General features: G+C 40.0%; 1 protein-coding gene and 1 long non-coding RNA gene across 2 annotated transcripts; one reads left to right on the top strand and one right to left on the bottom strand.

Moving 5' to 3' along the window:
* The first annotated feature begins 3,823 nt into the window (after positions 1–3,823).
* On the top strand, positions 3,824–9,188 carry LOC106148053. The gene is made up of 2 exons (XR_001233187.1): positions 3,824–3,939; positions 6,676–9,188. It is a non-coding gene; the product is annotated as an uncharacterized LOC106148053 (long non-coding RNA).
* A 3,548-nt stretch (positions 9,189–12,736) lies between these two features.
* Ctxn3 (cortexin 3) lies at positions 12,737–22,607 on the bottom strand. The gene is made up of 3 exons (XM_005380546.2): positions 22,262–22,607; positions 18,441–18,543; positions 12,737–14,041 (listed from the first exon to the last, which is right to left on the bottom strand). Exon 3 carries the CDS (start codon positions 13,942–13,944, stop codon positions 13,699–13,701), a length of 246 nt encoding a protein of 81 aa, XP_005380603.1. The 5' UTR covers positions 13,945–14,041; positions 18,441–18,543; positions 22,262–22,607; the 3' UTR covers positions 12,737–13,698.
* Between the last annotated feature and the right edge of the window lie 1,303 nt (positions 22,608–23,910).

Here is a 23,910-nt window from a genome sequence, read left to right as displayed (position 1 = left end):
TCCCTCATCCATGCTGCATTCTGTCTCCAAACCCTTAATAGTACTGAAAGTTTCAAATTAAACCACTCCCCACTTTAGAATGAAGACCCAAAATGCTTCTCTCTGCTCATCAAAGTTGAAACTGCTACAGCTCTCAGCTCTGTGCTCCTCCGTGCATTACACATGATGCTTCAGGACAGCAAGAACATGTAAAACAAGATGAATGAAGCTGTACTGAGCTATAAGAATTTTACTTTTCCTGTGGTGTTGGGGGGGCATCACATAATATCCCTCATTGACTCTAACTTGATTAAGTCTGGCTCAGAGAAAGTTGTGCTTACCAAAAAAAAAAAAAAAAAAAAAAAAAAAAAAAAAAAAAAAAAAAAATATATATATATATATATATATATATATATATATATATATACACTAAACTAAGTACCTTATTCCATGAATCTTCAAAGCCACCAACCTGTTGATAAAGGCCAGTAACCCACAGAACAAAAAGGGTAAAAAGAACAGGCTCCTGAAGAAGGGCCTTCACTCCTCCTTTGAAAGGGCGAGAGTGATAACATTGTCTTAAAGATCAAAAAGCCGAAATTTTGTCCAGCAATGAGAATAGGTTTCTCTGAGAAGAGCAAGAAATCACCAGACTTTTCTGAAGCAACTGATTGAGAAAACTGGAAATAGAAGGCAGAGACAAACAGACATCAGCAAACTTATCAGCCAGTGTTTACTGAATGTCAGCTGATGGATGGAGCACACTCCAAAAGTTTTGTGCTTTCAAAGTAAAACCAAATAATGTTTTAATCTTAAATCTTCCCATGTAATCTCCTAGTTTGATATTCAATGCCAAACCCTACAATTATTTCCTCCAAAACAAACCCTACACACCAGCTCATAACCAGCGGAATCTTGATTTCTGCTCATTCGTGACCATTTGTAGTAGTGTCATGACTTTGCTCAGGCCGTCACCCTTGCATGCAGTGCCTTATAATTGTAGAACTGTAGAGCTGGAAGGGAAGTGGAAATTGTCACCCTGACTCTTTGTTTGATTAAACAGAGATCTGGAACTCATGAAGTGAATTTCTGATAGAGACCGGAACTCAGATCTGTTCCAGTCCAGTCCTGTGCTTTTGCCATCACATCATTCATTTTTCTTCTTATTTTCTGATTTTGCATAGTGAAATTCTATCTGTTCATAGATATCTAAGATAAATGGTACCAGATGTCCAACCAGCAGCAAATCATTGCTCAGGCTGTTTACTTTCCCACACTCCATCTGTAACCTGCTAGGTGTATACAATTCTTAGATCTCTTTGGGGTTTTTCACAGGTTGAAAATAATGAAGCCCTCTGAAACTACATACATCCAGTCAAATTCTTGCCACATAGCAAACATGTGTCATAGTACACGTCTATGCACATGTGTCAAATAAATTGTTGATCAAAAATACAGCAATTTGTAGTCTTTAGCATTAAATCTGTAAGAAAATGGATGCATAAAAACATTAAAAGGATTAGCCAACAGACAATACATTTTTATCTCTTTAAGAAAAAAGCTTCCATATATATTTCAAGGTCTATTATTGATTTTTTTTAAAAATTATCATATCTCCCCTCTTCATGTCTTTCCTTCACCAAGAAGAAAGGAGTTAGTTATTATAGCAGAGACCAAGCTGTTAGGAATTTAAAGATTAAGTTTGGAAATCCACATGTCTCTTTAACATATAAGGAGTGCCAGTTCAGCTGAGTGCCGAAAGACTTCCAGCCAGCTGAGTTAAACTGAAGAGTTGGTTAGTTTTTTTAGTGGGTGTTTAAATGTAAAATAATCCATCCTCCCAATTCTTCTGTTCTAGTGTGTTTATTAAGTAAATGTTTATTATACTAAAAGCCATTTCAAACTGGGGGGAGGGAAAAGCAGGAATTTCATGGCTTTCATATATGGGATTAATTTACAGAGCACAAAACCATCAATATATTTCTATTTTTAAATATGTTGTGTATGTAGGACTGAAAAAAGTTTAAAAACTAAAACTTAGTCTCAAATGAAAATTGCTCCTAAGAAAAATCCCTACACACAAAAAACAAACTTTCTTTCACAGAAGGCCTACTGGTAATTTTTAAAATGAAAAGGGTTGGGTAGCAAGAAATAAAAAGTAGTAACAAGTATTCGTCTTTTTGACATTAAGAGTCAAACCACGGATGTTTATTACAGACAATGTTTAGTGACCATGGGGATAAATAAATATTTAGGCACAAATTCGCTTCTATGCTATGCAACAAATACTAACTAAATATTTGTCATATATAACTCAGTGTGCTGGCTAGCAAATATAAAAGTAATTAAAGATCATTACAAGTATAAATTTAATGGATTATTAAATTACTGTACTCAACTAGAAGTTTCAGGAAGTATGGATACTATTCATAGATCAGTTGGTCTGATTATCAATCCCTCCCCAGTTATAGACTTTAACACTGATCCCTGAAAGGGATCTGAATTACCAGGCTAACTTTCTCTATTCATCATTTAGCTCATTTAATTAGTTTCCCAAGAGACTACGGTTTTCATTTGGCCTGAGTCCAAGGACTTTCTTAAAATCCCTCTTAAAGACATTTCAAGAAATGAAACTTTGGGAAGTTCTGGACCAAAAGTCCTCATTCTAAACATTTACACAGTTCAACACTATTTACTCATGTGCTATATTTTACTGAGTCTATGAAATTCTTTAAAATTATCTACACTGAAAAAGTGAGGGAGAACAGCTTACTACCTACAGGACAAATTCAAATATAAATATAATGTAAAGACATCTTGGGCAAAATCTTATCAAACTGTGAGCTTCTTCAAAAGTATTGCTAGTTGATAGTTGGAAAAACTTCTTTTACTTCCAACTAGGATGTATATTCCTTAAGAAGAAGTACTCTATTCTTGGTTTCTGTGAACATAACAAAGTGCCTGATACCTATTAAGCACTCAGTAATGTCCATTGATGAATGATGCGTGAATGACAGTGAAAAATGTGGCCTTACAGTATTTGGAACAATTTCACTTCTTAAATTTAAGTGAGCCAAAAAGGCAAACAAAGGCAGGGAATGACTCAGTAATGCAGAACCACCCAAGAAAGCAAGCAAGTGTTCCCCGTGCCTGAAGGGGTGAGCGCAACTTGAGAAAATGTTATGGCTTAGGAATTAAGTGTCTTTTAAAAGCCCATATGTTAGAGCTGTGGTATCATTGGGAAGTGGTGAAACTTTTAAGAGGTGAAACCCAGTTAGAGAAGTTAGGTCACTGAAAGTCTGCCTCTGAAGGGAACACTGGGACCTCGGACTCCTCCCTTCTCTCCATTTGGCTTCTTGGCTGCGATGAGGTAAACAGGCTGCCTTGGCTTCCCATTCCCACCATTACGTATTGTGCTACCCCAGGCTTAGAGTGATGGCTTAGTGACCATGAACTGAAGCCTCTGAAAGCATGGGCCAAAATAAGTCTTTTTATCTGACAAATTGATATTCTCAGATATTTTTGTGAAAGTGACAGAAACCTGGTGAACAGAATATCTGGAAGCGGATGGCTGCAGACTGACTCCAGGGCCGCTCCACTGGGCCTGCCAGTGATATCCTGTAGGACACACCATTTGTGGACGCTTCCAGAGATGCAGGCTGCATGGGAACTTTAGCACAAACGCTGTAGCCAATAACCTGACACCCTGAAAATCTGTCCAGTGTTCAGAACAGAGCTATCCAGTTCCAAAGAGTCAACAGGATTTATTGCCAAAGATTCCTCTGCAGAAGTTAGAGGACATATCATTCTCATGTTTTGCCTTCCTTGGTGAGAGATTTAAATAAACACATAGCTTCATTCCCAAGCTCACTAGCTGGGGATTCTTTGAAACTTCAGTTGCACATCACTCAGAGCAATGTGACCTCCAGGAAAACTCAGGCTTGGAACTCTTCGAGGAGGGTAATCATAAAATGAATGTTTTCTCTATTTAAAACTGATTTAAAACTAAAAATAACTGTGAAGGGCCTCTACTTATCTTAGAGGGGTGACATGGGCTGGCAAGGAACAGGCTTACATTGCTAGAGAACATCCACAGTACATCCTGCAGGGCTTTAGCACTGAATATGTTACTCAGGAACTACGAAGTAGCGTTTGTCACCAGTGTAATGTATCTTATTTTATCAATAAAATGCATGATTAATTTAATTTTTTAGAAACACAAACAGAAATTGATTATTTTCAAATACTCATGGTTTGGCATTTACTATTTTTCACTTAAGAGATCACTGATTTGTATGTGGAACAGTCTCATTTATTAATTTCATTTTGTGGGAAACATGAGGAATTTAATTGACTTTACCAAGGTCATCAGCAAAGCAGTGATGAGAAACCTGAGAGTGAATCCTTTCTGTTTCCAAGTATTTTGAAAGTTGGCTCATGTAAAAAAAAAAAAGCATGATGAAAGAGTACTTCTGGGACTGGAAAAGAGATACCTTGTCTCTCAGTGCCTAGAGGTCTGTGCTAGTTCCAAAGATAAAGCTTTCATTTTAGGCCCAGAGCTCACAGTAATCTTCAGTTTAACTGGGTATTTTCCTTATTGCATTGTGAACTTGGAAAAATAAATTAAATAACCACAGAAAACAAAGTTTTATAAAATTTGTCCTTATATGTCTAACTTTTAATGGCAATGTTTTATGACTTTGGCAGATATTTAAATAACTTAGTATTTCAGTGAGGTCTGTGTGTAAAAGCTATCTCTTGTACTGTAACATTTATGGAGCCAGTATTTGTTGAAAGCTTGTTAGCCAGGTAATTGTTAATCTCATCTTCCCATTTAATTCTTGTAAAAAAATTCCTGGGGAGATGCTATTCGTATCATCCTCACTTTATTGACAAGGAAATGAAGATCTAAAATACTAATTTTCCCAAGGTTATAGGAATAGTAAAGTTTGGAGGATAAGTATAAACAGGCTGAATAGTTATAAAAACCAAAACTGTATTAAATAAATCTCACAGCCTTGTCAAGGGCTACTCTTTAGCCTATCACATTTCCTTTTCAGGGTAGTTTCTTTTTTTTTTTTTTTTTTTTTTTTTTTTCCTGTACTGGGAACCGAACTCATGACCTTCTGCTTGCCAGGCAGGCGCTTTTGCCACTGAGCTAAATCCCCGGCCCTTTCAGAGTAGTTTCTTAAAAACAGCAAAATTAGCAACAGTGAAAACTGCAGGAGAATATTAATTCCATTTAGTATTCATAGAAAATCTTACTTTTATTTCTGGAGTTTTTCTTAATTTCTATAATTTTTCTCTATTGGTTTGAGTCTTGGTGCCATTGTATAGATAAGAAACATTTGTAGCAAATTGAATTCAAATTCTCACTTTGCCTTACCTGGGCCATGTGACCTAGGGCACGTTATCTAATTTCTTCAAACCTGTTTCACATCGGCATTTAATAAATAATCCCCAAATTTCTAGCTATAAATATTTTGCTAGGAAGCAAGAAGAGAATTAGTCCAAACTTTTTTCCATTTGCAAATGAGGAAAGTGAGGGCCAGTGAAATAACTTTACCTAAAAAGGCTTCCCAGATATCTCTGTGTAGAACTAGAAAGCAGATCCATTTGCCAGATTATCAAGTGTGTGCTCTGTCACTATCCTGGGCTATCTCAGGCTGATGAATATACGACTGATAATCTCTGTTGTCAGAGGTTTTCCCCAGGCAGACACAGAATGATTGCTTCCATCTACAGTGTAACCAGAATTGCAGTGTGGGGCAGAGAGTCGGTTTTGAGACCTTGGTAGGGAGAGTCCCTTCTGGTCATGTGTGTCATTCCCACTTGCCAATTTGAGTCCATGACATTTTAGTTGAGATTTGGAAGCTACACAAATATCATTTTGCTGGTTTCCTTGTCTTTTGATGCTTTGTTGCATGGGTTTGCATTATAGGTGTCTCCATGGAACAGCTCCATGGAGTTTCCCATGGGGTGTACTTACTGACAACTACTGCTGCCAGCTGACTCTTTAAATGCATCCAGATCTCTGCAGCAAGGCCCAGAGTCTTTCTGTGGCTCTGATATTTTCAAAATGTAATCATTAATGTGAATAAACATACAGTTGTCTTGCTCAGCCAATTTAGAGAAAACACAGATGGAATACTATGAACATGATAATGGGGAATCAAGTTATAAAGAGTCTAGAATAATGAAGCAAGTGGAATATAATGAAATTTAAAAGGGAGATTTTAAGTTCTTAGACTTGGATGTATAAAAAAAAAACCTACAAGAATGGGATGGGAATGTTCGACATAATACTGGCATGAGTAAACTCCTACTCTTACCATAGATTAAGATCCTTAAAAGCTTAAGGGCTGAGTGATCTTTCATGTTAGTCAACAGCAATGGGACTGCCAAAAATATATCATTTCATCCTGTGTAGCCTTACAACATGTGGATTTCAATTTTTTTTTTCTCTTTTTGAGACAGGGTCTCGTTATGCAGTTCAGGCTGGCTTTCAGCTCATTTTGTAGCCCAGGCTGGTCTCAAACTCAAAATGATCCTCCTGTCTCAGCCTCCTGAGTGCCGGGATTATAGGCGTGTGCCACCATGCCCAGCTACAACGTGGGTTTCAGAACAAATGAAGTAACAATTTGATTCCATTCATTTTAGTCAGACTTCAGGTGAACTTTTTATTTTCCTTTCTAGGTACCAAAGTCATAGCTAAACTGATAAATATACAGAATTTTTGATAAGAGCAAGAGATGACTTGAAACATACAGCAAACAGTATGAAGGATGATTGAAGGAACTAGAGTTTATTCAAGACAGATATGATAATCACCAAGAATTGCAAGCTAATAAATCAGTCTGCCACAGTTTCAAGGATATTGGCATAGACACAAGACTCCTGGGTCAGAGACATTGGATAGTTTATTACTCACAGTGATACAGTACTCACAGTATCAGTATTTTCTTATGCCACTTCCTTAAGCCCTAGTTCCCATTGAGCAGCTCAAGGAGGGCCAGGTAAAGCTTTCACACATAGTGGATTGATTTATAGGGGAGAGATCTTGAGGTTAGGAAACTTCGGTCTTTTATAATGGGCTGCAGGTCAACTGGCCTAACCATCTTCCAGAAAGAAGTGAGATACTATCGCTAAATCTTTTCAAAAAGGGCAAACTAGCATTAGAGTCTTTGCTGGAGACATGAAGAAACAGGAGAGGCTCCTAAGAACTGGCTTTCGACAATGACTACAAGTTGAGAGTTGTCATAATAAAGAGTACTAGAAATCTCTTGCTCCTAAATGATAAATCAGGACAAATTGGTGAAAACTGTGGAAAGAAAAATTTCTGACAGATAAAGACATTTATAAAAAACAAAGCAAGTATAAAGTGGGATGGACACCCGAACAAGTTAGACATGTACAGGAAGAAACTGGACGGCCATTTTTGGTTGACCATCAAGGAAAATATTCATATACCAAGAAGTACTGAGTTTAATGGTAGTTAAGCCTCTTCTTGAGCTCTGATTATCAGAGAACAGAGGAGAGAAAGAACAAAAAGAAAGTAGTTTTCCATTTATACATGCAACATATGTTCCGGGATATGCCATTAGATACCTAAAACCTCAGATAATACTAAACCTTATATATCCTATGGTTTTTCCTGTACGTACATATCTGCGGTAAGGTTTAATTATAACACACGTACAGTAAGAGATTGCAAACAGTAATTCATAATGAAACAAAATGATTATGACTATACACTGCAAGGAAAGTTATGTGAATATGGTCCCTGTTTCTGGAATTTTCTATTTCATATTCTTATACTATGATGGATTGTGGGTAACAGACTGCAGAAAAGGAAGCCACAGCTAAGGAGGGAGCCCTGCAACAAAGAAAAAAGTCAGGATGGAAATGGATTGAATGCACTTGCAAACCACAGGGGCTTCCTTGTACTGTGTGTCTTCCTCAGCTCTGTGTCCTAAGAGGAGTTAGGCATCTCCGCCAAGTCACAGAGAGGGCGGTATGGTCGTGGCTATGATCTCCCTTGTTAGCCCTCTTTGGTAAAGAAAAACGGCTTCTTCTTTGGAAACGAAGAAACTTGAAACTTTACCCCAGACTGATTGTCCTTATTTTGAGAAACAGAAGCTTTGCTAAAGAATCCTCTACCATCTAACTGCAAATACTCCAATTTCCCAGACACTTCAACTGAAGCTTCAGAATATTCTAAAAGAGAATATATCACCTATGTATTTTTTTTTTTTAGAAATAATACACATTTTACTCCCTGACACACCCTACAACCAAAAGATACTATTTGAGATTATTTTACCTCTCATGTCAATTAGCAGGTAGATATAGTTTCATCCATAGATTTATTAACTTACCAGTTTGAATTCATGTACTCATCACCTGGGTAAGATGATACAACTCTACAACCACTGGTTGGCAAATGACTGCGATCTTACAGTACGACCAATTTCTCTGTTTCTTTATGTGTAAAGTGAGTCAGTTGACATAGATGACAGCAGTGTTTCTTTCCAGCGTTTCAACCTCTAAAGAACCCATGAAAAAATGTTTTCCTAGAAGCTACTATAAGCCTGGTGCTCTAGGGCTGGATAATTCAGAGCTTGGAAGAGAATTATGGTAGACATCTCTTTTGAAAGATGTTTTAAAGGAGACCCTCTTACTCTAAAACAAAGTGTAGAAATATCAATCAGAATATTTGGAAAGGGATCTAAGAAGTTCTTGTAGACAAAACATGAGAAGTCATTTGTAACCAAAAATAGGATGAAAGTTCTACTCTGTAATAAATTCAGCAGAGCATGAAAGAAAAAAAGAAAGAAAGAAAGAATGAAAGAAAGAAAGAAAAAAAGAAAGAAAGGAGCAAGCCTGGGAAGGGACCAGATTGGCCAAAGTGTTGAACCTGAGCTCATCAGACAGCAAGCTACAGCATGGGGGGCTCTCAGCTGCAGAGTACACATCTGATTGGAAACAGTTCATTTCTACTTTTCAGAAAGAGGTGGTGCAAACAAAGCTGAAAGAAGTCATTTTTTTCTATCTCCAAACAAGCAAAAAATCTCTTCTGGCATGGACCAGTTTGATCCTGGATTGCGTGCATTTGGATAATGATTTGGGCACTTATTTTTGAAGATCATGACTCTACTTTGCAACTTTGTGATTAATCAATAAATGACTTGGAAGACTCATCTCACAAACTTTAGATCTTATTCAGTGCTTATAGTCTTAGAATATTTACTAAAAGTAATTGCATTTCAAAGTATTTTACATGCAATTTTAAAAATTTTTATCTTAAAAGTAGATTTTTCAATGATTTATATAGTAGATAAGTGAATGTTTTCATTACAACAATTTTTTTGAGACAGAGTCTCTGTGTAGTTCAAGCTGGCCTTGAAGTCACGGCTATCCTCCTGCCTCAGCCTCCTGAGTGCTGGGACTACTGGTGTGTGTGGACAACTAGTAGTCCTGGCCTCATTACACCAATTTTACCAATACACTTACAATATTAATTCACAGGCTAAGTTCTACACTCTGCAGTGAAGTCAATAAGAAAGAAATAAAATACATATTTTTTCTGAATATATAAACATCTGTGCTAACTTCTGCCTCCTAAAACTGCTATTCATTTTGCCTCATCCTTAACCCTTTAAAATAGCGAAAGAGTTCTCTCTTGCAATGTTTATTAAGCTAACAGCAGGAATCAAGTTAACCTCCTTCATACCCAAGTTAAATCTACTTAATTCATGTTAAGGTATTTTTAGAGGTCTCTTCAAGGAAGAGATGTTGATCATGAACTTAGGGTCTCTTGGAAGGCATAAAAATGGGGTGAATCGGAGTTCAGAGTGCAAATGAGGCTGCCTCATTTTTTTGGGTCAAAAGTTAGATCAATTCTAACTTTCCCATTCTGACCATGGGAAAGTTTCTTTCTTCTTCATACTGAGATGCCACTATCCAAGGTAAAGGCCAGACGCACTTGCTATAAATATCTTGTGAGATAGGCAAAATGCTGCACTGTAACTCCTGCAGCCAGAAAGTGAGGAAAGAGAAGGCTCATGTGATCGTTTGAGAATATGCGTTCACCCCGAGGAACGGAGACTAATTATAACCGAGAGTTAGCATTTCTCAAGGGGAGGATCAATTTACTCTGAATAGCCCAGAGCTTTTTATCACTTGTTATGGTTCTTTTGCTCTGGACAACGAGGGGGAGGAGGGAGACCCAGGAAGGGGAGGCTTTAAAGGGAGCAGTAATCTGAGAAGAAAAAGCAAAAATAGAGTGGGCAACAAAGGGGAGAAGGAAAGAAGAGCAGGCTCTGGGAGGCCCTGAAGTCCTTAGTGATGATGCCTGGGTTTAAATGCCTTGGAGAGAGCGGGCGCTATTTCTGTCTGTTCCTATTACAGAAATGGAACTAGAGTTGCCCCCAAGAAATGGCAGAAGCTGGAACAGTCACACCGCTCTTCACACCATTTTCCATGCCATGGACCCACAGTGTCTCTCACCCGTGATTTTTGTTTGGCACCAGCCCCACTCTTGGCTTTCCCACTGGAGCACCAGCCAGTTTGCCAACTATCTGTCCACAATGGCTTCTCTGCTAGCGCAGAGCCCTCCACACACACCTCCTTTTTCTTGCCTACGGATTTCCCTTTTCCCTGCTTCTGCACCTACTTAAAACACCACCATCCTCTTCAGTAAAGATCATTTATTTCGTAGTAATAACTTACCTTGCATAAAGCTTTACAGCAAACATGTAGACCTGCAGTATCACACCTGAGCCATTGCCTCCTGGACACTTCCTTCACCACTGTGGCCTAAACCCACCACTCCTTGTGTATGATGATCTAGGGTGTTGCCTCACGTACTCCACTCTAAGGACTCACCCCCTAGGGACAGAGGCTGTGATAATATCCATTTTCAATAAACTCCCAGGAGAAACTGAGGAGTTAGGGTGACCTAATGTGATGGAATCGTGACTATTTCTTCTTGTATCTTTCCATATTGCTTCATACATTCTTCCCATGATTGTGTACAACTGTTATAACTAAACCTAGTACATACGAGATAGGAGGTAGGACATGACAAAGCTGGCTGGGGAAGTAACTGAGACCGATTAATTACACAGGACCCGTATGTAGAACTTCTCGCAGGCTCCATGAGATACGGATGACATAAAAGAGATGGGAGGCCACAGAGAACCCGCTGCCACAGCCCTTCAGGGTAGTCACTCTGTGACTTCTAGACGAGGGTGTACTTTTACTCTCGTTCTTTTTCCCTTTTCCTCTTTTGTTGGGCCCAACTTCACTCTGCAGAGCCAGTTTTTTCCCTCACCCTCTCACTCCTCGCTTTTCAAATAAACTTGTGGCACCATTTTCGGTTTGTCTTCTCCAATGTTTTGTTCAAGGCAAGAAGGACCTGGAGTACATTTAATTAGCAAGCCGTTTCTAAAGGAACCACCTGGTAACACATACATAAAGCTCCCCTGGTGATTCTGATGGCGTGGAGCCAAGGAATCCTTATCAGAATCATAATCCATGCCTTCTTTCATTTCTTACTTCTCCAACAAGGTAAAACTCAACAGCAAGAACTAGCTTATTCTCTCTCTCTGTTTAGGGCTCAAAGTAAAGTCTTTATCAGCTTGTGAGTAGGGCTGAATAGACTCTCAAGAAAGTAGGGCAAGAGTGTAATGACACATAAATTACATTTGCAGTACTGGGGACTGCACCCAGGGAATATTGCACTATACCCCTATTCTTTATATTTTTAAATTGCACCCAGTCTAACCTCAAACTGGTGACCCTCCACTTATCCTCCTGAGCAGCAGAAGGAGTCCAAACTCTCATACACTGAGTGACAGTAATGTAAAAACAGTTTCATAGTTCTTCAGAACATTAAACATAGAGTTACCATATGATCCAGAAAATCCACTTCTAGTGGATTCCAGGAGAACAGAAAACACATGTCATACAGAAGACTTACATGCAAATGCTCTCAGCAGCATTAGTCATAGTAGCCAGTAGGGAACCATGATAACAGTGGATAAACAAACTGCGGGATATTTAAACAACAGGATATCATTTAGCTGTGCAAAGTAATGAATATCATGTCACAACGTGGATGAACCTTGAAAATGTGCTGAATGAAAGAAGTCAGACACTAAAGTCATACGCTACATGATTCCATTTATACGAGCGTCCAGAACTGGCAAGTCCATGGAGACAGGAAGTGGCTCACCAGGGGTAACGAGGGGCATGGGGGCAACTTTCTATGAGAATAGTGTCCTGCAATATGACATTGATGGCTATAGAAATTGGTGAATATCCTAAAAATTATTCAGTTGCACCCTTTTAAAGGTTAAACTTTATGATATGCAAAGTATATTTTAGTAAAACTTTTATTAAGAAAACAAACAAGGAGGAATATGGCGGAGAGGAAATCTAAGCAACTGGGCCCCCAAAAAGTGTAAAAAGAAAAAAGTTTTACTGAAGGCTGGCTTTTGGAGCATAGCTAGACTTTTAAAGCCTTTTTTAAAAAGTAAAAAATGATAATTAACTGGGGAGCAAACTGGAAGATTATAAATACTGATAAAGGAATTTGGCTCAGATGCCGACTTTTCCTTCTGATAAAAACGAGCATGAGGTGTTCATACCTTCCTTACCGATGCACTTTGTCCTTAGAATAGGTTTTACTATGTTCAGGACAATGTGTGGGAGCCCTCTGTGAAATGGGAGAAGGATGAATTAGGTGACCTTTCGTGCTCCTTGCTTTTTTCCCCTCTCTTGGAAAAATGTTAAGCCTCAGCATTCAACATGACGCATCACTCCCAGCATGTTAGTCTTGGTGAAATGAGAAGAGACATTGCTGATTCTTGAGAAGTTTTATTTGGTGACTGTAGGCATCATAAGTGCACATTCCTGTTACAACTGTGAACGTCTTCTCCAAATGGTTGGCTTTTTACTTAAAAAGAAAAGAACTTAAAGCTGTACTTGTAAACTATGTTAATTATTAATGTAAGGAAATTCAAGTTCCATGTAGCTACCTCTACATATGTTATTACTGTGAACACAGAGAATACACTAGGCCTGGTAAGCAGTTTTGAAAAGCTCTGCAGCCTTCTAATTCAGTTTTGTTTGAAAACTAATACGATATTATTCTCACTCATATTTACCAAGGACAGAACCATCTGTGTTAAGCCTCCCGTTGCTTCCCCGGGCTCCCTGTTTTAGGAGAAAGTAAGTCCATTTCGAGTCCTCCCAGACAGTCTTCCTTACTATGCTCGGGACCCTGACGCCTCTGAAATAAAGCAAACAGAGGCATGATGGGAGCAAGGCAGGCTCTTGGTCTTGTCACCAGATTCAGAACAGATCTTTTCTAGCCTTTAATTCTCTGGTCAGGCCAGATAATGCTTGGTTCCATAGCTAAGTCTATGGTCAGCACTGATCCTCTCTATTTCAGTCACACGCTCCACAGTATTCATTCATTGACTAAACACAGACATTTAAACCTTCCTATTTTTAGGGTTAGTAATATAAACTTTCATTTCCAGTGTTCTCAAATAAAACATCTTTAATTCAGCTCTGTGTTTGTGGAATAACAGCTGTGATCCTAAGACGAGATATTGTTACAATTTGATTTGTTGAGAATATTACCTAAAGGGAATCCTTGCCCGGGCATGAACCTCTTCCTCTCCTCAGGAAGAGGGCCCCCATGTCCCACTAAGCAAGGGCATGGTCAAACTGGCCTTTCTCCAGGCCTTCTAACCCATCAGCCCAGGTCGAGGTCGGCATGCTCCGATAGGGGTCCAGAAGAATCCGGAAGCACCTGACAATGAGGATGCCCAAGAAAATAAACAACAAAACCACAAAAACGAACGTTGTTTTCTGCTCCAGAGACATGCTAGAATCCGATGACATGTTCCCAAGGGGCACGAGGGGCGAAGGGATGGGTTGTCCTCCATCCATCGTCCAGGGATGGCAGAGCACAGAACATCCAGGTTCCCTTTGCTTCCATCATCAGTCTGGTGAGATCATGGTGACTGCACGCTGGAGAGCTGGTTATCTGGAAGGAGAAGGAAAGGGAAGCAGAGGGAATAACTATCACATAGGAATTTATTTTCCAGATTGATAGTCATGTTTTTCCAACAAGAGAAATCTATAAACAGGCTTTTGCTTTCATCAGAAATGTTTTATGTTGTATAATAATGAGGAAGAACATTTCATTCTTCTGTGAAATAACTAAACTATGAATGGCCACCAGAGCCAGGAGGGATGGACAGAGAATGTAAGTATAAGACAGAAGATAAGAAATGGGAAGGTAATGTTGGCCTTAGGGTGTGCTATCAACTTGACTTCCAGGATCAACCTTTCTATCTGTTCTAGCTTCTCTGTTATATTACTCTCACTTCCTTCTCATAGTGCTACCACTGACTGAGCACCAGCTGTGTGCCGGGACAGTGGCTACTCTTGGCATGTGTTAGCCAATCTGCTAGAAGCTCTACAGAAGCACAGACTTATGTAGCCCTAGTGCAAGGAAAATCAGCCCAGAAAAGGTGCTCAGTATGCATACTGACTCAGGGGGCTTCAGGTTGTAAGCTGGAGCCCCTGGCCTCCATTTCATTGCTAAATGAGGTTGGGACCTTGAAGAGATCGCTTAGTTGTAAAAAATCATCAAAAATGTCTGCACTATCTCATGGTGCAAGGGTAATGAGAAATGTCTGTCAAAACCCTTTGAAAGGTATACAAAGAAGAAGAGAAAAAAGGACAACAAAGCCTTGCTTCACTGAAGACCTGACTAAAATAGCTATAATGCTTCTACTTTTTTTCTATTGCCTGAGCCAAGGGAGAATGAGATATCTCAGACTCTCAAATCATCAAGTTACTGCTGCATTTTCTTTCTTCTTCAAAAACAAAGACCAAGTTCAATACATGACCCATAGCAGCACCTAGAGAACTGAGCTAAGGAAAAGGAATTGACTGCATGTTTTTAAAGGGACAATTTTCTTAACAGTGGCTTCCTACTACTTAAGATCATTTGGTAGAGAGGATGAAAAGAAAAAGACAACTTACCACTGGTAGAAAAATTGAGGGATTTGAATATTACTACTTGTTTCAAAGACAAAAGGATATACAAAGATCATTAAAAGCTTTAGGTACTGAATTAAGTAAACTTACATCAGAGTTGGTAAGGAAAGGTGTACATATCAGATATTACCTTACAGAAAGTTATCATGAATTTGTAAGGAAAATTACGTAACAGTAGTTACTTATACAAATTACTGTGGAGCCAAGAAACTATGCTCAACGAAAGTAAGCAGCCAAGTGTAACCTAAAGTATCAACACAGTACTTCAGTTAACTTAATGGTTGTGGTTATTCAGTTAATGGTTATGGTTCTTCAGTTAACTTAACGGTAATGGTTATTACCTTCAGCACAGCATTAATAATCACAACAGTGTGTGAGTTGACATTTCTTTTTTTAAATTTTATTTTAAAGAGAGTAGTAAATGAGAAAGAAACAACCAAAGCACAATAGCAGAATACCAGTATCACGAACACAAACAAACCAAAGCAAGAATATTTAAAGTGATGCAGGATTTCAAGACAAAATAACACAAATTAACAGTGGTTGTTACATTACATATTGCTATCCTCAACTACATTGCTCAGATTACCAGGTGTAAGAATGGAATATTGTTCAAACTATTAAAGAGAATAAGAAAATAAGTATTAGATAAAACATTAGAGGTAATACAGAGTTTCACTAGATGAGATGGTAGGAATTCACCATGGTAATTCCATTGCATATTGTTGCCTTCAAATCATTTGCTCAGATTACCAGATATAAACATGCAAAATTGATCAGAACATAAAAAATTTTAAGCATTAACTGTTCCTTTCTATATACCATCAGACATCCACAGTACAGTTATTGTAGCTACTCATATATACATTTCAAAGTTTGCAAAACTCACAGCTTAAAGCGAAATTTATAAGGTGATCACAACTAGTATTTGGAAGGACGGTGTTACCAGTTTGAGGGTAATAGGTGCTTTTGCAGTCCCATCACTTTGACTTTTTTCAGTACCAGGAATTAAATTCAGGGCCTTCACACTAAGTTACATATATCCCCCAGCCCTTTTATTTTTATTTTGAAACAAGCTCTCACTAAGTTGCTAAGTTAGTGAGATGGGCTCAAATCTGCTGTTTTCTTGCCTCAGCTTCCTGAAGTGTTGGGATTATAGGCATGAGCTACCATAGTCAGCTTGAACTTTTTGAAGGACTAGAATAGTTGCAAGATGCATTTATGATTCATACTTGTTTCAAAGCAAGACTGAGATTCAATTTAACTGTGTTTTTTTTTAAAAATAAATAAGCATTTTAGGAATACAGTCCTGGTGAGTTGGGTTTGGCTTGGATTTGCTTCTTTTTAAGCACTCTCTCAGCTTTGGGTATTGATTCCCATTGGGGCTGAAGAGAAAGGGGCAGAGAGGATAGCCACTGCCTCTAAGGGAGCTTCCTTGGCACATCAGACTAGGGCGATCTGTAGCCAACAAAAGTACTCATGCTGGTCTTAATCATTCCAGTTATAAATTTCCTAAACCCGGCACAAAAGAGAGTCATCTGACAATAGAGGAGACAAACCTTGACTATCCCTGACATGTCCCTCTTGCCTGTTTATGTCCACAGGAGCATCCCCACTTTGACCATTGTTTTCCTGGCTAGTTTACTGGAAGCCCTTCCTGTGTGTATCTTTCCTCCAGCCAAATAAAGACAGAAGTCCCCCACCTACCCCACCCTTTTTGGTCTATCCTCAACAGTGCTGAACAAGTATGCATTTCCAGAAAGTTCTTTCTGGAAACAATACATAACCCAACAAAGAACGTAGGAAAATCAAAGGCCACTAACCATAAATGTACAACATAAAGATTTCTGGATCTGTGAACTGCAATGAAGAGGGAAGAACTGGATAAAGATACTACACTTGACCTTATCCAAAAGGCCGAGAAGCCATAAGAACTGGATAAAGAACCCCTAGGGCCTGTGAGAACTAGCCTCTGGCCACTGCTGGCTGATTAGCATAACATTTCCTTGTCCAGCACCTCCCTGGATGAGCACCAGCTTGACAGACAGAAGCTGTCTTCCTCTGCCTTCTCCTCCATACAAAGCAAAAGGCCAAATCCACTTCTCCTAGATCAGCACCTCACACTTTCCAGGCTTTGCCCATCACTCAGCACCAAGAACTCATATACTGTTCATTTAGGGGCTGCAGCAGCGGACAGCCGCCCCAGAAGCCCCAGCCAACAGACTGATTGTTCTGATTCACTCTATCGGCACATCTTCCTTTGCAAGCTTCCCATACAAGATGGGGGCTCAGCTTCTCTTCAGGAATTAAAGCTATTAGGACGATTTTGGATGAATTTTCATTTTACCACTCTTTTCTGCTTAGAAGGCAAGAAGTGGTGGGGTGCAGCTCAGTGGTACAGAAAGTACACAGCATGTGCAATGCCCTGGGATGGATTCCTACCACCACGTGTACACACACAAAGTCAAGAGACTGCCTTTCCAGCCTGACCACACATTTTGAGAGGTCTGTTTAAAATATATGTATATATATATATCTTTTATAACCCCTTCATCACCAAACACTTTTAGAAATAACAAATTGACAAGCAGAGATTATTTGTAAACCTTCCTTTCCAGGCATATCATGGTGCCCATGTTCTTACTAAGATAACTTCTTTGGATCCAATAATCAAAGTTCTCTATTAAATCTCAGCATTTTACAAAGGAAAGGGACAAACTAGCATCATAGGAGAAATTTATCAGTGAGGACTGTCCCCACTTGAAAGATAGAAAATTTGGGAAATGTAGTTGGAGAAAAGGAAGATCTTTCTGGGAGTTGGGGAACTGCTACGAAGGATGAGGGAGCAGATATGGGTGAGGGGGGGAAAGAAAGCTGGTGAGTAAAAATGAGAGGATCAGGAGATGATTACAAAGGGATATGGGGATAAAGAGATCTAGAAACAAATGCCGACTATTACACAATTTTGCTTAGGACTGATTGAAGTCCCTGGAAGCTCCTGCTTGATTTTAAACCTCTAATCAGCTCATAAATAATTTACAAATTTAGAAAGCTCAGCTGCATGTTTAAGTTGAAAGAAGCATCAGATACAAAATGAAGAAAAAGAAAAAAAAATTATCTCTTCACGATCACAATGTAGAAATAGTCAGACGCTAAAATTTTTTAAATGTTTGTCTTAAAGTACAATGTCCTTTTTTGGTAAAAACGATTCTTGGAAGATGTTCATGATTACTTTTAACTGAATAATGAAATCTTTTGACAAACAGTTAAATCTGGGATAGCAAATTATTTCAAATGTTTTTAACATGGGTATCACGCGGCTTACTAATAACAAATGGCAGTTATTTTAAGCATGAAGAAGAACCACAGTTACTCACGGCAGTATTTTAGTCCTGACTGGATTTTCCTATATCACGCAGTGCATCTGTGTCTTCCCTTTGCCAGGTCCATTTGCTCAGGAAATAACATCTAATTTTAATACTGAACCAAGAAAATCTTAATTAGAAGATGCTATTAAAAATAATATAATACATCTGTTTTCTCAAGACAAGCTCCTGGAACGCCTCAGAATTGACAGTGGGAAATTCCCAGTGAGCAAAGCATCTTTAGCATGGCCAGTCACACCCTGAGCCACTCACCTGAGTGAGTTTCAAAGTGCTCTTTTCCTCCACCCTCTGTTCTGGTCATCTTTCTAGTCCTGCTTTTGCCACTCCTTCTCTGGAAGGTCTGTCTATCCCAGTGGCCACAGCCTACTCAGCCCCTGATGCTCTGATGCATTTTGGACCACGAAGTGGAACATACTTCAGTGGGATTTTCTAAAATATTAATTTGTCCTCATAAGTTTATAAAGGAACTAGCATAAAATCACATCCAATTTCCACTAAAATGCCCAATGTATTGGTAAGAATAAACACACATGTGATTGAGTCCTGAGACAACTGCAGATGTGTTCATTGTGTCCGTTCCTCACTCCACCTAACACCCACTGTTGTCTGAACGTCTCCACATTCCCACTCAGAGTGCTCTCGTGCTCCCTCTTGCTGTCTGCTCCCCCTCCTTCAGGTCAACACCTGTGCTCCTCCTCGGAGGGGTCTGACATTTCTCCTTCTGAGGGGTGAGGACCTTCCTACTGTGTCTCCACACTGCACCTATACTTGGGCACCAGTCATGACAGGACCAGTGTCCACAGTATTGTCACCTTCTCCTTATTAAGCAAGCTCCTTCAGAAGTCCCTTGCTCTTCTGAGATCACTGCCTCTCTGAGTAGACTTTCAGCCAAATCTCTGGCCCCTTACAGACCAAGAAACTGAATTCAAAAATTAAGGTTCCATCTAACTTACATATGTGGAAAAAAGATGTCATTAGCCCAACTGGGATGTCAGATCATTATGTTCGATCATGTTTCAAAGAATCACAGCTAATCCAAGCTACAATGACATTTAATAGTCACAGAGCTCATGAATTGAAAAGCAATGAATTATTTGGTTCTTTAAATTTTCCTTGGCCTCAGTGCTAATGGGTGGGGTCCAAAATATGAAAATCAGTCAGAGGAGAACAGTCACCCTTCTGTGGAAGAGGTCCATCTCTGCTTACTTAACCTGTCTTTTTGGTGAGGAAAGGCAGCTCTTCAAACGATACCAATCCTAATGTCTGACACACAAACTATGGTATCAATATGTGTGACTCTCGGGTCATTTTATTTTATTTGCACCTCATTACACAATTTCACAGAAAGGGGAAACACTTTTTGTGAAGAAAGTATATCTTAACAAAGCGGCATAATTTCTTTTCTCCTTTTTAAAGTGACCACAACACAATCGATCATGTGCACTTGGTGCATTGCTCTCAGAAACACACACAGACACTTGATCCTGCCACCTTCCCTTCCTGGTCGCTGACCCGGTGCCCACCCTCCCGGGATGTTTGCAATGATCACAGCGGCGTGGTCACAGGGTGTGCGCCGCCCGTGAGGCACACAGTGCAGTTTCAGTAAAGAAGTGGTGAGGAAGGAGTGTTTTCTCTTTCTTCATTTTTGGGCAAAGTGAGGATTATTCCCAATTTCTTTATGCAATTAAGGATACAGAGAAATGAAAAGTTATAAATAAATTGCCCAGAATCATAAAAATATCATCAAAAGTATAGCATTTATCTTTAGCCCTTAGGAATACTGGGTCCCAAGCTTTTCTCTGGCATGCTGTAATGACTTGCAAGTCCTCACGCCTCTGGGTTAGTGGCATGTAGGGTGCAGTTAAGCAATGTTGTCTGTATTTTAAGTACTCCTAAACCACATAATCACCATACCTAATTTTTAAACCTCCTAGGCCAGAAACCTAAATACGTGACTCGACGGGTTATGAAAAGTGGGTGTAAAAACAGCCTGTCCGTTGAGAAAGAACACTCATGGGCTTGTCCAGTGTACACTGACAGGACACTTTGCCCTACAAAGAAGTCTTGTGCACTTTTTTTATGCTTACCTGGCAGACTGGTGAGAATAGTCTCTGCACTAACAGGAAGGGAGCTGGCGAGCTCGGCAGGACTGAGTTTGTGGGACCCTGAAAAGACAAACTTCCCCCAAGTGCTGCATTGTTCTGCAACAGCTCCAAAGCCGGCTGCCGAGAGAGTAACTCGGCTCACCATGAGCACAGTAATGCACAGCCTGAGACTGGGGCTGAATGGAATCACTCTCTATTTTTTGAGGTAGAAGCTTGAACTGCCCTCCTGTTTGTAGAACTGGAGCCTCTGCAGGTATAGCTCGCCCTTCTAGATGTGCAAAGCGCCCGAGTGGCCCTATGCACATCTCCCCCAGCAATGGTGAGCCTGTTTCATAAGCTACCTCATTAGCCAAATGATCAAATACCTGTATGAGCAAAAGTTACTCCCTTACAAATCCTTTGGAAATTCTACATATTAGTCTGGTGAACAATAACTTGCCTTCCAGAATGTACATACAAAGATACAAAACGTTTCCTATAAATTTAAAGAATTCGTGACCAGCCAAGAACTTCAGGTAAAGATTTCCTGCCTCTTTCTAGGTGCTTCATGTATTTGAAATCCTCCTACCCACTCCCTTTATTTTTGGCTCACTTAAATACATGGCAACATCTATATATTTTTTTCCAAATAAAGTCCTGCTGCTCCAATATAATAGCTTTGATGCTTCCAAATTCACAGAATGTCTAAGGGTCGATATTATTGTTTACTCTCAAAAAATAGACCGAGGTTACTAGAAAGCTCACAAAAAATAATTTTTAAAACATGCGCATGTGGCCAGCTATGAATGTCAACAGGCAGTTTTGTGGAACAGGGCCAGCCTCCGCTGCTGCACCAGGAAGTCTGCTCTCTGCTCATCCCTGCAAAGTCAGCCTGCAGACTCCGCTTGGGTTTGGGAGTGGACCTCGTCCTGCATAACTCGCTGCTGCTTGTCACTGCTGGGTCACTAGGCGACCTTTCTCTCCAGCCTGAATCCCAAGCCCAGCTTTCTGTCAGCCTTACCTTTATCTCCCTCCTAACACCTGCTTGGAGACTCATAAAGGGACCTGCAGCACGAGGGCTGCACGCAGCCCGAATGAGGAGCTCAGAGGGGCACCGCGAGGCGCCAGGCCTCAGCTGGTGTTGTCCAAAGAAAGGCACCTCTGGCAAACCGGGACTTTCAACTTCAAATAAGAAATCACCCAGCTCCCCCTGGTTTTCTGCCTTTTTCCTCGTATGTTTCACAGTGCAAAGGCTGCTGGCAGAGACCTTTAAAGGCTAGTGCTGCACAGGGCTGGTCAGCTGGAGACAGCCAGCAGCACTCTCCTTATTAGTTGATAAGTTCTGATCCTTTGTAAACAAATCAAAACATCTTTGTTACCTTTTGGAAGCCTGGCTGTTTTAGCTGAATGAGAAAGGAAAACTGTAGTAGGCAAGCAGCTTCCAAGAATAATTTACTGCAGCTTAGGCAAGAGAAAAAAATCGTGTTTTTCTACTTCTTTATCCAGTATCAGTACCATTATAAACGTAAGCACGCTTTGAAAATGAAGGCATTATACCCTCATGTTGAGTTTCCCTGGCATCTGTTTAATTAGATTTTAACGACTAGATTTAAATTCAAAACTTGGACCCAAAAGATAGCTATGTGATTATTGCTCATGCATACATTGTAAAGTTACAGAAAACATCTCATTAATTAGCCCATCAAAGATACAGTTATGGTCAAGTACCTGGACAAACACTTGATCCATTTCCCGGTGGAACAGTTACAGGTAGTTAGAAGCCTCTTTAGTTTCCGTTCTTCCCGACCAAGCTGTGTTACAGCAGTAGATAGTGGTGGCTGCGAGCAGCTGATGGCACTCCCGGATCTAAAGCTGTTGTTTCAGGCTTAGAAACTTCCCATTAAAACCCCGAGTTAAAGGGGCACTGTCTTTCTGTGCGAGGCATCATTAGCGGCCAATACAGCTGCTTCTTTGAGGCGAGCCATGATTTCAGTTCTGCCTCAGCAACTCTTCAGAGGATTCTGCTTCAGTGAGTAGAGGCAGTATCCTAGCAGTGTGTCTGAAATCATCTTCGAGAAGCATTAACATTCAAAAGGAGTACAGGGGAAAACATCACTGGGCATTCCCATACCTTTTCAAAATCAAAGCCATAAATCTACCAGCACTCTGTCTTCTTTATTGATTGTTGACATCATTCCTCTTTGGGGACATCAATTAGCACCTGCAGCAACCATCCTCCACATTGATTATGGTCTGTGACCTTCAGGCCAGCTCAATTAATGGACGGGAAGGGTGTCGGCTTAGCATTTGGGACTCGAAGACTCTTTTTCCTAAAGAAAACTAAAGTGACCTTTTAGAAAAGCAGTATTTATGGGGAGCAAGGAAGAAAGCACAATTTTAAAAGGATCAAATCATACTTTTACCGCCTGTTTATAAATTTTCTGGGCTTGAAGTTTCCAGGTCTGCTGATCCCTTGGTCAACTGGGATAATGGTGGCCTTGTCGGGTCCCCAGCCCACAACGGCCACCTGAGACCATCTGGTAAGGAAAAAGGGTAGACTTCTGTTGGGAGAAAGTCATTCTTCTCTGTGGACTCTAATTGCATGACACAATACTTAAATTACTTTCCTTGGATGTAGTACTTCAACAAATTTGGAAAATATTTTAAGATAAGACTCTTTTCTAAAAAAAATGATTCTCTGGAAAGAATTCAGCATAATCCTTAAGATTGGAACATCCTTGTTTTTTGGCAACTCCCCACAGTCTTTGTTGAAGTGTGAGCACAGTTAGCAACAACACGCCCGCCCACCCAATGATAGGGTGCATGATATTTAAAGCCACCTCTGTGCCTGTCAGCTCTGCCGCCTCCTCAGCCCTTGGGAGGAACCGGCCGCTACAGTGCGGCTCTGGGAGCCCGCAGAGTAGCTTCTTCCTGAGAAGAAAACCCCATCTGTAGGTAATAGGCCACAGTCCTAAAGAGGCCTCAGAAACTAAGAAGGGTCTTAAAAACAAATGCTAAGCATCGGGATCTAACATGAGAATCAAATGCTTTAGGTTAGACTCTAATCTCAAAGCAACAACAAAAAAGATGGTTCTCCATATGTTTTCCTGATTTTTAACCGAATTCTCTCTCCAGTTAGTTTTACTCACACTATTTTCACGTAAACACATACACACCCCACCCCAGAAAACACCATCATTAAATACTAACTGTTGTCTTTCGGGATTCCAGCCGGCCACAGTGCTCTGGTAGAGGGCACGCCCTACCTTGGCAATGCCAGTGGAGTGTGGTGACCCCACCCTTGCTTGTATACTTGTCATTCCATGTGGTCAGAAAGTAATGTAGTCAGAAATAAGCCTGCGTGACTCTGGCTTACC

The sequence above is a fragment of the Chinchilla lanigera genome, unplaced genomic scaffold (assembly GCF_000276665.1).
Source record: "Chinchilla lanigera isolate Chin_1 unplaced genomic scaffold, ChiLan1.0 scaffold00014, whole genome shotgun sequence".
Classification (NCBI taxonomy): Eukaryota; Metazoa; Chordata; class Mammalia; order Rodentia; family Chinchillidae; genus Chinchilla; species Chinchilla lanigera.
The sequence above is the reverse complement of the archived record's forward strand: the minus strand, read 5'-3'. Positions and strand labels throughout refer to the sequence as shown.